This window comes from Pelmatolapia mariae, linkage group LG7 (genome assembly GCF_036321145.2).
Source record: "Pelmatolapia mariae isolate MD_Pm_ZW linkage group LG7, Pm_UMD_F_2, whole genome shotgun sequence".
NCBI classification, from domain to species: domain Eukaryota; kingdom Metazoa; phylum Chordata; class Actinopteri; order Cichliformes; family Cichlidae; genus Pelmatolapia; species Pelmatolapia mariae.
In genome coordinates this window covers 6,633,382-6,648,101 of record NC_086233.1, presented here as the reverse complement: position 1 = coordinate 6,648,101, position 14,720 = coordinate 6,633,382, and the positions used below count along the sequence as shown (strand labels likewise).

The 14,720-nt window shown below is 41.5% G+C and overlaps 1 protein-coding gene across 3 annotated transcripts in view; it reads left to right on the top strand.

The window, feature by feature from the left end:
• Positions 1-4,558, top strand: part of LOC134630419 (homeodomain-interacting protein kinase 3-like) — a 31,727-nt gene extending 27,169 nt beyond the window's left edge. For all 3 annotated transcript variants that reach the window (XM_063477692.1, XM_063477693.1, XM_063477691.1), the window contains exon 18: positions 301-4,558. In XM_063477692.1, the coding sequence (XP_063333762.1) occupies positions 301-831 (531 nt within the window). In that variant the 3' untranslated portion in view covers positions 832-4,558. The remainder of the gene's footprint in view (positions 1-300) is intronic.
• Positions 4,559-14,720: the final 10,162 nt, after the last annotated feature.

Genomic DNA, 14,720 nt, shown 5'->3' with positions numbered 1-14,720 from the left:
CCCAGATATCACCCAGAGTTCACCTGTGAATCAAAAAGCTAAATCAGTAATCTCTAATATTGATTTTTGTTGCTGCCAGTTGAAAGTAAAACAAGAGGTTTTTAGTGGAGTGGAAAACGCAGCACCGTTAGGCTGTGTAGCTATGAGCTCATGTTCACAGCAAGAGACACGAGTAATGTCAGTGTTCTTGTCTTACTCTGAGAGAGAAGAGCATTGAGCATATATCAGAAGTCTCAAACTGCTCCTGTGTGAGTTGCGCCTGGTGTTAAATGAGTCTTCTTTGTTTGTCCTCTCCCTCAGGTGCAGCCGTACGCTTCAAACCAGAGCACCAAAGAATGGAACGGCAACTATGGGCCTCTGCGGCCGCACGCCTACATTCCCCCTACTGTCCACACGCACACCTTCAGCCCCACACACACCTCAGCCGCCCCCCACACTCTGCTGTCCTACCCTCCCAGCGGCCCACTCACCACCGCCCACCATCCCCACCCCATCCTGCCCTCTCGCCCACCTCCTCCCCCTCTCCTCCAGCATGGCTACGGTCTTTCCCACCCCCAAGGAGGCGCTATAGTTCACCAGGTGACCCTGAGCATCAGCGCCCACCCTCACCACCCTGGACACCCCGCTCCCCACCCTCACAGGCTCCTCCCTTCCCCAACCATCCACCCGCACCACCAGCCTGGATATGCCGCCCACCCCCACCAGTTCAAACCTCCCTTCCCTCCTCCACCGCCCCCTCCTCACCCTTACATGGCCTCCCCAGCCGCCTACACAGGCTTCCCTCTGAGCCCCACCAAGCTCAGCCACCACCCCCAGTTCTCTTATATCTGAGGAGCAGGGCGGGGCCACAGCAGTACCTTCTGGTCAGGAAGGGCCACGGGAAGTGGACAGGGGCATCAACCTGGGCCGGGAGAGCTAGCAGCAGAGCACAAAATGGACGCATGTAATGATGAAGATGAGCAAGAAGAAGATGGGAAGATGGAAAACAACGTATCATAGCAGACCGAGTAAGAAAAAAGTAACAATGCCGAAGATGACATTAAAGTTCGGAGGACAAAGAAATTCCCAGCCTGTAATCCCGATTCATTGATTATGTTTTGATTGTCGGAGCATCTTGAGCTCTGAAAGACTTTCCGTGAAATCGACTAACGGAGGAAATAATAGATTAAAACCGCAAAGCTTTAAAGAGAGCGCAACGGGAGTGAATTAATTCATATGACAATAAGGAAATTTTAATTAAGAATGTGTCCTTTGCATGTTACCTCCCATCAGTGGTTGTTGTTCAGAGAGTATGATCTAATTCACGGCTGGAAATCAGTAGTTGTTGCTGTCAGGCGGCCCAGCCTCCCTCCCCCTTTATCCTTATTGCCTTGTAGCATGTGCAAGCCGGTCAGATTGTGTTTGTTAAGCCATCCCAGTGTGTATTGACGACCGCTGATAGCCCCCCACCCCCTCTTTGTTTCGGGCAGACTGTACTGCTGCCCTCTCTTAGTGCCTTAAAACGAGTGTCTCTGACGTTACTTCAGGAGCTTATACAGTAGATTGTACATTTAAATAGTCTTGCAGCACTTAACCTACAGAGTTTAAATAAGGTGGGCTTATTGGATACATATGAGGTTAATCCTTGTTTTTATGTAATAATATTGGCAAACGTTGGACTTGGGTGTGCTTTCTAAGTCAGATTATGGATTTCTTTTAGCTAGAGGCTGCACACATAGGGCTTTGACTGAATGAGCTTTTTATGTACATAAAGAGTGATTTGATATTTTGATAATCGTTTTCTATTCACTATAATACTTAATTCATAACAGTATTGTCACTGTTTACTGTAACTGCAATACAATCTAGATAGACTCTGGGTTGCTGTGTTTTTATTATTTGGCATTTAGGCTAGACTTGCATTAATGCATTTTACGTTCTAGATTTTGGGAGTGGCATAGACTTTAAAAAAACATGAATTTTTATGTTTTTACTTTAAACTGCTTTTCAGTGTTTGAAATAACCTATCAACTTACAGTATCATTGCTGGGCTATCGAGTATTAGAGTTATAATCGTTTGAAATTATTCATGTGAGGCGAACCTTTTTCTTTCTTTTTTTTTTTTTGGTCCATGTATTGAAGCCTGTTGTCAGATTTGATACATTCCTTCAGGGTGGATGCATAGCCTTGATTTGTGTGTGTCTAGTGTTTTTCGACTTTCTTTTCCCCCCACCGTGTAGTAGAGCTGTGTCTTTACCCGTCATATCAGCTGGTATTTTACTCCAATCAGCACCAAAGACTGTTTGTTTTCAATAATTTCTGAAGCATGGTCGACGATATTTCTCTCTTTTTCACCTCCAGCATACTTGTTGCGGTTGTCAACATTGGAATATATTGTGAGATCTCTATTTTGAGTGTTTCGGTTGAGGTTTTATTATTATTATTATTTTTTTTTTTTCTGAGCTGTGTTTGGCAAATTGTTTTTTGGAATGTATTAGATAATAAGCTGCTATGTACTGATTATCTGCCACTTCGTAGCTGTGAATTTCGAGGATTAATCTCATTCTAGCCTGCATTCTCGCTCTTGTATTGTAGTTCTGACAGCTAGATACAATAGAAGTGGGGTTTATTTTGATCCTAGAGTATATTGAATGCTACTCTATATGCTAGTGCCTCTGTATATTGGCTTTGTTGTTTTGAAGTGATTGTAAACTGCTGTAATGGAAGTTATGAGTTTTCCTTTTCTTTTTTCCCTTTTTTTTTTAAATTCAGTTGCTTTTTGGTGTGTGTGTGTGTGTGTGTGTGTGTGTGTTTGGGGTTTTTTGTGCGTATGTATTTAGCATCAGTATTTCAAACGTAGGCTGGATTCACTCTTTGATTCTGTGTGCTGTTGACGTATTATCGTTTTTCTTCTTATTTGCGTTATCGGACTGTATTCGCAATTATTTGTACTGTACAACTAGTGCCTTTCTTCATACAAGTGGCTGAGAGATGACGTCTCGCATCGATATCAAAGCAGTCACGCATTTAGACTAGTTTTCTTTCTAACGGGATCAGATCCTGTTTTCACAAAAAAAGAAGAAAAAAAAATCCAAAGTTTGTTTGTTAGACCGACATGACGTCTAAAAACAATCCCTCTTTTCACAGAATCCTAAGAAGGTTCAAGTCAGGGAATGTTTCATCGTGCTCACCGTATTTGTGCAGTACTCCAGAACATAGGGCCTGAACATACACAAATGCAAAGCTTTACTCTCAAACAGTGAATGTATTTGTGGAACTCAACATCTGTTTGTGGTTTTCAAATGTTGTTGCATTTCTGCTGGCTGCACAGCTTTTTTTTTTCTTTCTTTTTTTTGTGATTGGGATGTTGATATGCAGCTATTACCATAGGCAGACATCATGTGTTTCAGTCAGGGGTTCCTTCAAAAGGCTTTATCTATCAATTAATATTCAAAGGTTTAGCTCCAAAGTTATCCCACCCTGATCTGCTTATTGTATTACATCATATTGGTTTTTGCTATGTTGCTTAATTAATGGGTGTATCCTGTTTGTTTTTTTTGTCTACTATTCTACCGCGTTGATGAATTTTAAGTGATGCGCAATGGTGCGCAGTTTGGCTTGGAGTGCAACTGCACCGAAACATGTACTCCACTCCAAGGAAAATCAGTTTTTAAATCCTGTGGCGTGCAGCCCCTGTGTGTATTGTTTGTCAGCCACGCACAGGTGATGAGATGTACCAAATTCAGCAACATCGCACGCCACAACCCCCCCTCCCTCTCCATTTGAGGTTAACAATCTCAAAGGCACTAGAGGGGTTGCACAGCCCAGGATCCAAAAGCACTTGGTGCTCAGCATCCTCGAGCAGGCCTGAGGACTGCTCGGACACCAATAAAACACAAGGGGAAAGCTGAACTTTCTGTGACAGAGTTCCTCCTATAGGCATTGTAATTAACGAGTCCCTCTGATAAAAAAACAAAACCAAAAAAGCAATAATCCAAAAAATGGCTCCACTCTTAACACTAAAATTTGGACCCCCAGGCCTGCCTTTATTGGCGCTATATCAAAGCTACCAAACATCCTCTCAATGTCTCATATGGACTGAAAAATAAGCAGTGTGAACTCATGAATTTTTGTACGGCACCTATGAAATTATCGGGTAAACATTTGTTGTACTTGGACACAATTATGTAGACATGATTGCTAAATTGAATCTGTTACTGTTCTAAATGTGTGTAGATTTGTGTGGCTTTGATTTTTCATTTTGGTTTTATTTTTTATCTTAAATGCTACACTAGTGTGACATGTAGCAACTGCACTGTGCAATATACATCAATTTGAGGACTGGGGAAATGATAATTGTTTGGTTATAATTATGTGTGTCTTACCAGTTTGCAGTCGTTTTCCTGCCCCTCGCCCCTCCTCTAGTTCTCAGTGAATTTCAGTGTGACCAAGCCGTATATACTTTGTCACAAAAAGCGGGTTCCTTCTTGGTGACTCTTATTGGTGAGTGTCAAATTATGAAATGATGGTGTACCATGTCAAGATTCACTTGGAATTAAAAAAGAAATCTTTTGCTTCAGTCTGTGTCTGCCTCTGATTGTACACTGATGATTCGTGAAAGTTTATTAAAGGGATTAAAACACAAAATGTGTTTGTTGGGATCATATTAAAGTGCACTCATTGTGCTCATTTCTAGTTCCATATTTTTATCCCTGAACTGTACTACAAAGGCTTGGCCTGACTGACAGGATTCCTCATTTCTTCTATACTGGCCTTTGTGCTGCCTCTTGGCTCATCCAGTGTCTGAAATTAGTGCAGAGCAATACTGCAGCATTGATCCGATACTAATTCAACACAGGGCCAGTATTTCCAGCGCTGATCCTGATACTTTACACCGATTATGTAGGGGAGAGCAGTGTGTCGTGATTTATCAGATTACTCATCATTAGTTTGCAAATTCGAAACACATTTGAATAAATCACAGATTTTCATGTATCTTAAAAATGGGTATTTTGGAGACTGGAATGTAAATGGACACGCTGGAGAGATTATCTCTCGGCTGGCCTGTGAACGTCTTGGTGTTCCCGCAGACAAGCTGGAGGAGGTGCCTGGGGATAGGGAGGTCTGGGCTTCTCTGCTTAGACCTCTCCCCCGCGACCCAGTTCCAGATAAGTGGAAGAAGATGGATAGTTGGACTGTAAATGTGCCTGTCTCTAGTGAAAGTAATCAAAGTACTGATCCTCTCACACTTGTATCAATCTGATACAATGCCAATGTTGGTATTGATGCTATCTTTATCCGCCCACCTCCCTCTGAAACAAAGTCCCTAACACTACCTTTAAGCCTGCTGTTTCTCTGTTGTACGCATTTTTAGTAAGGCATAATTAACAAAAAGGCTAGAGAGATGAAAGGATGCCAAGCTGATATCAGGCCACAGTCACATGCATTGTTTCTTAAATTCTGAAATTAAGTGGTCATCCAATAAAGATCTGGCACTTCATATGTATGCTCATGATACGGTAATTTTTACACAAGCCAAAACTGCTGATGATGCAGCCCATCAGCTTTCATTGGCATTACATGATTTACAAAAATGGTGACTCATGCCTTAATGTAAAAAAGACTGTATCATTCTTTTTTAGTAAACCTGCTGCCTGTCGCAAAGCTATGTATTCCTCACTGAAGAGTCCTTTTTTTTCACAGGCATGGAATAAAAATGTTCAGCAACTCATAAAATACAAGTCAAAAAGTGAAAGGAAGGTAATGTTACAGCCTACCTTTGGCTTATTTGGGGGGCTTCGGCTTAGACTTTGGGCAGGTGCAGTGACTGCAGGCCCAGGAATTGCACCATATACCCATGGGAACCATTGTCTGCTATAGATTATATCACACAGATACTTTACTTTCTTTTGTTATTGAAAGTTTGATCATTCTGTTTAGGGTGCTGATCCAGAAACTGGTGCTTTCAAGTGCTTTCAGCAGCTGAACCTCTTGCTTTAAGGAAAGTGTGACCATAACGCCTCTGTTGGCAGATACAAAGAAGAGCCTTCCTATGTGATCTTAACTGTTTTCCTAGAGAAACACCATATAAAAAGCCTTATAATTTAACTTATACCTTTGATTCTTACAAATGTGGTGTGTATTGTCAACATAAGAATGTACCGCATTAGGATTTAATGCCACATTTGACCTCTGACCTGTCTATTTGATTTCTCATCTAAACTATAGTGAGGGTCTAAAAGATCCTAATGTTATTTAGAGCTATGTTCCTTACTGCCATTGTTTGTTTTGGCAACATCTGGGAAATTATATACCAATATATGTGGATTCTACATATCACATTATAGTTTACATACAAATATCCTGTCATTCTGTATCAATACGAGGTCAGAAGTCAAATTTACAAATGAATACCTATTATCTGTGACCTACTCCTACATAAGGTTTGTGCAATCAGAGTAAAACATCTGCCATGTACAATAGTTGCTACTAAAATGTGTGATTTTGAGTAGAATGACAAACACACGAAATAAAAATGTAGACATTTGTGTGACAATGAAACATGCAATAGTCACAATATAATCTTTTTAGGATTTTATTAAATTAATAAAATTAATAAAAACTCATCTTATTGGGCACTCTAAATTAATAGACTCAATTTAGAGTACCCAATAAGATAAGTTATGTATTAGTTGACAAAAAACAAAACCCCAATAATCTGACATTTCCCTCTGAGCAAGCACTCGGCGACAGTGGGGAGGAAAAACTTTCTTTTAAAAGCAAGAAACCTCCGGCAGAACCAGGCTCAGTGAGGGACGGCCATCTGCCTCGGCCAGTCCTGGAGTTTTTAAAATGACTTGTTAGCCAATTTAAAGAGTTTGATGTCAACTAATACACTTAAACTGTCCAAATGATTTTACACAAATATTTACAGGCAATCCTGATGGATTGCTTACACAACATTAATTTTGTTTTGTCTGTGTGCGAACCCCGTAGCTCGACCCACAGAGGAAAAGAAGCTTCTGATGAAAGGTTGGCTTTCCAGTATAGTTACAGCATTCTCTTTGAAGACCTGAATAATGAGCTCATGAATGTATCTGTGGTCAAATGACATGAATGTCAGAATTACATCTGGGTCTTTCCATTTCTCTATGAGAGACGTGTAGACCATGTTACTGAGCAATTGTACATATTTGGCAGGGATTTGAATTCTTTTGATTCGAGGCCAAACTTTACTGAGCAGCCGTTTGGCGATGGCATCGGCTTTTTCAGAAGAGCAGGGTGAGTCGGCATTTTCGACGACATGCTTCACCAAGTCCTCGATACAGATTTCCAGAGAAGACCTGTATTTCTGAACCTCTTCAGCCGCACTAAGGGCTGGATTCTCCATCGACTCAATCAAGTATTTTTTAATTATCTGGATCGTCAAGTTTTGCAAAACCGGATCCCTGTCATTCAATAACATTATCAAATGTTTGTCTTCACAGAATGTTTTGTCGCGGAGCTCTTGGTAAATGGCCTTATCGAGACCTTTTAATTTCTTTTTGCCTATATAGAGGTCTTTGATGCGGTCATCAGACACCACGTTGTCAAAGAGTTGCTTGTGCAGTTTGATGGAAGGTTTGTAGTGGGACGTGTGTGCGTGTGAGAGCACATCATGAATTAGTGTGCTCACACGCTCTTTAACCTCAGCATCATCAGATGTCCTACTACCAACAGATTGGGATTTTTCCTCCGGTAATGGAAATATATTTTCCCTAAACTCTTCTAAAAGTGTTTGGGAGATATTTTTAGCTTGGTCTCCATCGTCCTGAGTTTTTCTACACCATGCGAATAACCTTGTTAGTAGGTTTCGCTTCTTTCGGAGGAGGCGATTTTTGAATAGTGAAATTACCACTTGTTGGTCCGGCTGAGCTACTCCTAGCGCAATTATTACAAGATTTGGTGGAATTTTCAGGAGCTTCTGAATGTCTTTGAAAATTGATTTTTCAAGACTTTTGACTGTATTTCGTTTTATGTAAATAGTTTTTTCCTTAATTTGCGCCCACAGAGATATGAAGAGTTGCTGTTGCATCTCATCAGACGGCGGCACCTTTGCCTCTCTTGAGGCGCGTATAATCACAGCGTTTATGAGCTCTTTAACGAGCCGCTGTTGTTCCAGCAGTGGAGGCTCCACAGTCACATCACCAAAAGGGTCAGTGGGCTCAGCCTCACACACTTCACACTCCAGAGAGGAATCACTCTTTCTGGAGTCCTCGGTGGGCTCAGCCACTGGTCCACTTTTTGGCCCCTCTGCTACTTCTGAAACGGATTCCAGACCAGCTGACTGTGGATCCTCCTGATTCAGTTGCTGGGTGCACGAATGGGGGCAGCACGCACAGTGCTTCCGTTTCTCCCCGACTCCTTGTAAAATTGTCTCCACCGAGTTGACACTCTCCACTGTGTCGACACCACCCTCAAAGTCCTTAATCATCGGAATGACTTCAGTTATGGTGATACTAAACAACTCCGATGCAAACCTGCCAAGTGCCTGCTTGGTGTTTTCATCTGAGCACCCTGTTTTCAGTGCACGCCACTGGTCTTCTGATATGTTCATAAAGAAGTCCCTAATTTTGGATTTTATAGTTTCCCTACATTCACTCAAAGGATTCATGTCTGTTTTTGTATTGATGCTTTCTGTTAGCAGATGCGCTCGGCTGCGAAACATTAATTCTTCTTACTGAACTAAATGGGTAACTAACCGCTATTTAAGGAATTTTCTAACGCGACGTCACGTAAGACATCAAAGGATCAAAGGGATTCTAGCGCTGAGCTCCGCCTACATCCGGGATGACGGCGACATGACGCTACCTAGCAACCGCTATGTGCACAGCGACGATCCTCAGTTGTTGTGATTCAGTGAAAGTTTTGTGGCCTGCTGGTGCGCTGCTTTAACCCACACCGAATACTTTCAATACTTTAAAAATACTTTAAAAATCCTTCGTTTAAAGTTAGAATGTGAAGCGAGCCCCACTGTGTGGAGATTATTGTGGACTTCAGGAAGCACACAGCCCCACTCCCCCCCATCATCCTGACTGACTCCCTCATCACCTCTGTGGACTCATTCCGCTTCCTGGGTACCACCATCACCCAGGACCTGAAGTGGGAGCCCACCATCACCTCCGTCATAAAGAAAGCCCAGCAGAGGATGTACTTCCTGAGGCAGCTGAAGAAATTCAACCTGCCAACACGGACGATGATGCAATTCTACACCGCAATCATCGAGTCCATCCTCACCTCCTCCATCACCGTGTGGTACGCTGGAGCCACTATCAGGGACAAACAGAGACTGCAGCGTGTTGTGCGCTCTGCTGAGAAGGTGATTGGCTGCAAACTCCCATCTCTGCAGGACCTGTACACCTCCAGGACACTGGGGCGTGCAGCTCGGATCACAGCTGACCCTTCTCACCCTGGACACAGTCTGTTTGACCTGCTCCCCTCAGGCAGGAGGCTCCGGTCCATTCGCACCAGAACCTCTCGCCACAAGAACAGTTTCTTCCCCTCTGCTGTTGGACTCATGAACAATAACCATATGACTGTTCCCACCACTAACACATGACCCTACACTGTGTTCACTGCATCATTCCATGTTCGGCACTGATCACCACCTGCACTCATGTACATATCTATCCTCTTAGCACTTTTAATTCTTATTTTTATGTCTATTTAAGAGTTGTATAACAGTATGTTTGCACTAAGTACCGCAGCAATTTCCTAATGTTGTAAACCTGCTCAACATTTGGCAATAAAACCCTTTCTGATTCTGATTCTGTGTTACAGACGGCTATCAGAATGGTCACATGTCTGTCTTATTAAAGAACATTACAGGTGATCACGCGCGGTGAGTTACAGCCAGCAAGGAGTCACGCAGTTTTTGTGTGCATGTCTGTGCACGTGGACATTTATTATAGCTTTGTTTTGTCTTCACAGAGTGGTTTTATCATTCATTCAGCACACCATCCACTCTTTTTATTCATTTTTTTATTTTAGCTTTGTCCAATGGTGATGGAAACAAAACATTTGCCAGGTTCCCACAACTACTTTTACTTTGAAAGAAGGCCCGGAAGTTTTATTTTTGCCTGCAGTAGTCCACAAGTCACATCGCTGCTTGGTGCCAGAATAATTATGATGATGCACTAACCAAAAATGAAACTCAGTTTCACAATCCAGTTGCCTCCATATATGAAAACAGCCCTTTAAGGGTAAATATTCAAATCTCAGACACGAATTCCCTGTCAGAATAAATGTTTTAAGCTTTCCGTTAACCTGTCACCAAATTTACATTTTGAACATTTGATTTTCAATTTGATTGTTCAGGTTTAGCCAGCAACACTATAGATTTTGTATCTCTATCATAGATAGCATGGCCAATAAGGACTGAAAGTCAAGATGTTTGGTCCTGAAAATGTTCCCCAAGTGACTCCTGTAAAACAGCAGCACAGAGAAACTTTCAGCACCTTTAGCAGCAGTAAGTTGAAGCAGTGGTTTTCTGTATGATTTCATTACTGTTTCACATCACTGTGGAGGAATTTCGGCTCTTCTTTACAGTGTTTCTTCAGTTTATTGAAGTTTAGGTGTATTTGTTTATGCAGATCTCTCTCTTACGGTTGCACCAAAAGATTTCCATCAAGTTGAACCAGTGGCTGATGACAAACCAACCGACACACCTGAGTCACTCACTTTCTTAAATTCACTCAGTCTCACTGGCTCTGTTTATTACTAATCACTGTGTAACTGCTGTAAATTGACAGTAACTGCCATGTCCTTACAAATGTTTATTGGATTAACCACACTTATACAGACTGTATATGACTACCATCAGCTCTCCAGCCATGTTGATGTATTATGAGTGAATGAGTGAATGAATGGGTGAGTGAATGCAGTCTTTCATCACCAGCCTCCATTGAAACATTAGAAGCTGAACTAGATTCAGAATTACAGATTCAAGAGTCAAAGTTAAAGGAGACTCATAGTGTGAAGATGGCTGACTCTAGTACTGAGAATGGTGTAGTCTGTTCGTCTGGCTTCTATGAACAAGGAGTGAGACCCACACGGAACGCACGGGAGAGTTTCAGCCTGTGTTCTTGTCACCGACATCCGAACAGGTGTTTGACTGTCCAGCCTCTAAGCCGGCCGGGGAATCCCCTGTTTCATGTGTTTCTGTTAGCGAAAATAAAGGCAGTTTCAGAATTTGCCAGCGCTAACATTAGGCTGAGTAATACACTGCTAACCGAGCCATAGCCAAGAGAATTTGCTTCAAAGATGATCATGGACAAACCTAGTAACCTTGTAGATAGTGCTGGGCCATATCATACCGTTCACGGTAATACTGGTATAATGTTAGGCAATGATAAGAAAATGAAATATCGCGATAGAATATGGGTAAAACGCGCATGCGCAGTGCCTTTGTTTTCGTGCGCGCATGGGAGAAAAAGCATGGCGGTGACGGAGAAAGAGAAGGGCGAAAGCGGATCATTGAATGAAAGGGATGAACCAGAATTGGTTTGTAAAAATGCTGCAACTTCAGTGATGTTGACTGGTTTAGCTTTCGTCCATCAGATACGCAACAAAGCCTGGGGTTCCATGAAAGACTGAGTTATCTGTGGCTAACGCCTCCCTTCATGAGTCTGCTCTGCTCACCAATGAGCTACTTGAAGAAGGCCCCTGTGCTTTCATAGCAAGTAAGGATATTTCAGAGGAGGCAGGTCATGAAATAAAGTATGAAAAGACTGAGTGTGAGATGATGTGTGATCACATTTTGCCTGCTGTTCCTATTTTCAATGAACTGAAAATGCTGATCATGAACTCAAGTTGAAACTTGAAGATGACAATATGGATTCAAATCATGGTAACATGAACTGTGAAATGTCCCAACCTGAATTCTGTTTTCCTCAGAATCTTAAGCAGGGTGTTTTTGGACTGATTACCTCCAGCACTGCCACCTCCAATCAGAAGATTGTGGCTGAGATCAGGGGATCCAATTCTACTGTTATTGAACATGTTGTCCCCTCATGGAGTTAACTTGACACAATTCTCCTGTGTTTCTGTGAGCACATTATTAGACAGGGTTTTGAATTCAAAGGATATTGTTACCACCAGCACACAGCCTGAAATGTCACTTGTCTCAGCTAAGGGTGCTAGCACAGCATTATCTGTACCCATTTCTCCATACACTCTCAATGACACTCTTAAGTTACGGTCCACTTCAAGCATGGTTCCAAGTAAATGTACCACTTACCGCTATCATGCTGTTCAGTTGTTATCAACCAGATTCATACCTGAATATTTCTTGTTCGCCCAGTAGCTTATCCATGAAGGTTTAAGTCATGTTTTTGTGGGCAATATTGTAATCCTTGTTTTCCCTGTGGTTGACCCAGCTTATCTAGGCCGTAAAGATTTGTCATTGATTGAGACTGAAAGGAGGAGGATGAAGTCTTTTGTGAATGGAGAAACAGGGCTTTCTATTTTAAAGCCTATTATGGCAGCCAACATGAGTCTTGAAGTAAATGAACTGGCCCCTGCCTCGGGACATCTAACACCTGTTTGCTTCTGGACTGATAACTGTACGATGTCATGTGAACCTCGCTTCGTCAGCTGGAGGGTTCAAGGAGCCCGTTCAGCACCTGTTTGGGATCCAGGTTATTTTTTTTTGTTTCTTGTGTTCTTGGTCTGTTTCTGTTTCTCAACAACAATCCACTTGAACAGGCTAAAGAACACAAGTTAAAGTCATGTCTGGCTTCCCCATTAACAGTCACAGCAAAAGCTTTGTTTCCAGAGACCTTGTGCGCTGTGAGCATCGAGAGCCACTGAGCTCAAGAAAAGATGGCCTGAATTGCTTCAAATGTATAATTCATCTGCTTTGGATCATCAATGTTGAGGGCATACAGAAGGCCAAAGAGGTGTGCCAAGGCAGTAGAGAGGTCTGGAATGTTATGTAGCACGATGTCCCCTTGCAACACGACTGCATAGACTCGCACAGACGTATCGGCATCGTCATGTTGTAGGATGGTGAGGATGGCAACAGATGCACTGTTCAACACTGTCAGTGTCCTGAAGAAAAGTAAAATATGAATTATGGAAAGCTAAGAAACCCTAAAGACAAAATACATTTCTAAAGATTTTAACTTTAACTTCTATTCCATGCTGGTCGTTTGACTCATGGATGTTTTAAGAAGAAAAAGCTTATTTTCCGTTAATTAAGACACCACAAGCCCTGCCATTTTCAAGTCTGTTTCACTAACTAACAGAGGAGGGTTAAATCGCATATTTGTTACATTTGAGATCTCAATAAACTGATCCATAAGGCCAGTAATGTTGTGGGGATGGAGCTGGACTCCCTTAAGGTGGTGTCGGAGAGGTGGATGTTGTCCAAGATAAAAACAGTGTTGGATAATACCTCCCACCCACTCCATGACATGCTGGTCAGTCACAGGAGCACGTTCAGTGAGAGACTGAGATTACCAAAAAGCACCACTGAGCGACACAGGAAATCATTCCTGCCTGTGGCCATCTCCCTCTACAACTCCTCCATCTAACACACTGTATACTGCAATAGCTACACCCTTTTTGTAATGTATATGTGTATATATGTATGTATGTATATATGTATGTATGTATGTATGTATGTATATATATATATATATATATATATATATATATATATATATAGTGCTATTTCTTACTCAGTGTATTGTTCTGTCTTTGTTACTGTTTGTACTGCAGCACTGTAACCAAAATAATTTCCCCAGAGGGATCAATAAAGTATTCTCATTCTGATTCTCATTCTGATTGTAAGTGAAACTAATAAATGTAAAAAAAATGCAGAGATGGAGGACAATTTATTGAGACTATACAATACAATACAACTTTATTTATATAACACATTTAAAGAACCAGCAGTACACCAAAGTGCTTTACAATAGAAACAGGAAAATAAAGACATGATTAAATAAAAGACTATTAACAAAGTACCACATATGTCAGGAGGTTGAGGGCACAATTATACAGGAATAAAAGGGAATATAAGAACAGATATAGCTAAAAGATAAAGTACATAGATAAAAAATTGAGCCAAATATAAAATAGGGACACTAACTAGATGGAAAGCTAGGTTAAATAAGTGAGTTTTTAAACAGGATATAAAAGATAAAGTGGAGTCTGACGCATGGATAGCGATGGGAAAGTTGTTCCACAGGTTAGGTGCAACCAGGGCAAAAGCACAGTCACCCCTAGAGTTAAGTCTGGATCTAGGCTGAGCCAAGAGTAATTGGGCTGAAGACCTGAGGGCTCGCCCAGGGACACATGGACCAAGGAGATCAACAAGATAGCTAAGGGCTAATTTATTTATAATTTTAAAGGTGAGCAACAATTTTTTAAATTCAATACAATATTTTATGGGTAACCAATGCAAATCAGCAAGACCGGGGGTGATAGATATTACATGATTTCATTGTTTGCATGGAGCTATATGCAGTTAAGCAGTTTAAATGCACAAATGAGAACATAAATAGACTCAAAATGTATTTTTCTCACTCATTAACAAAGACTGATTAAAAGTTTAGGTTGCAAAACTAAAATTCAGAAAACAGTACAATATGATTAAATCTGATCTGTCTGAACAGCAAGGCTTAACACACGTAGTTTAATAGTACAATGAAAAAAGTTATACAGAAAGAACATGTGCAGTACCCACCTGGTGATTT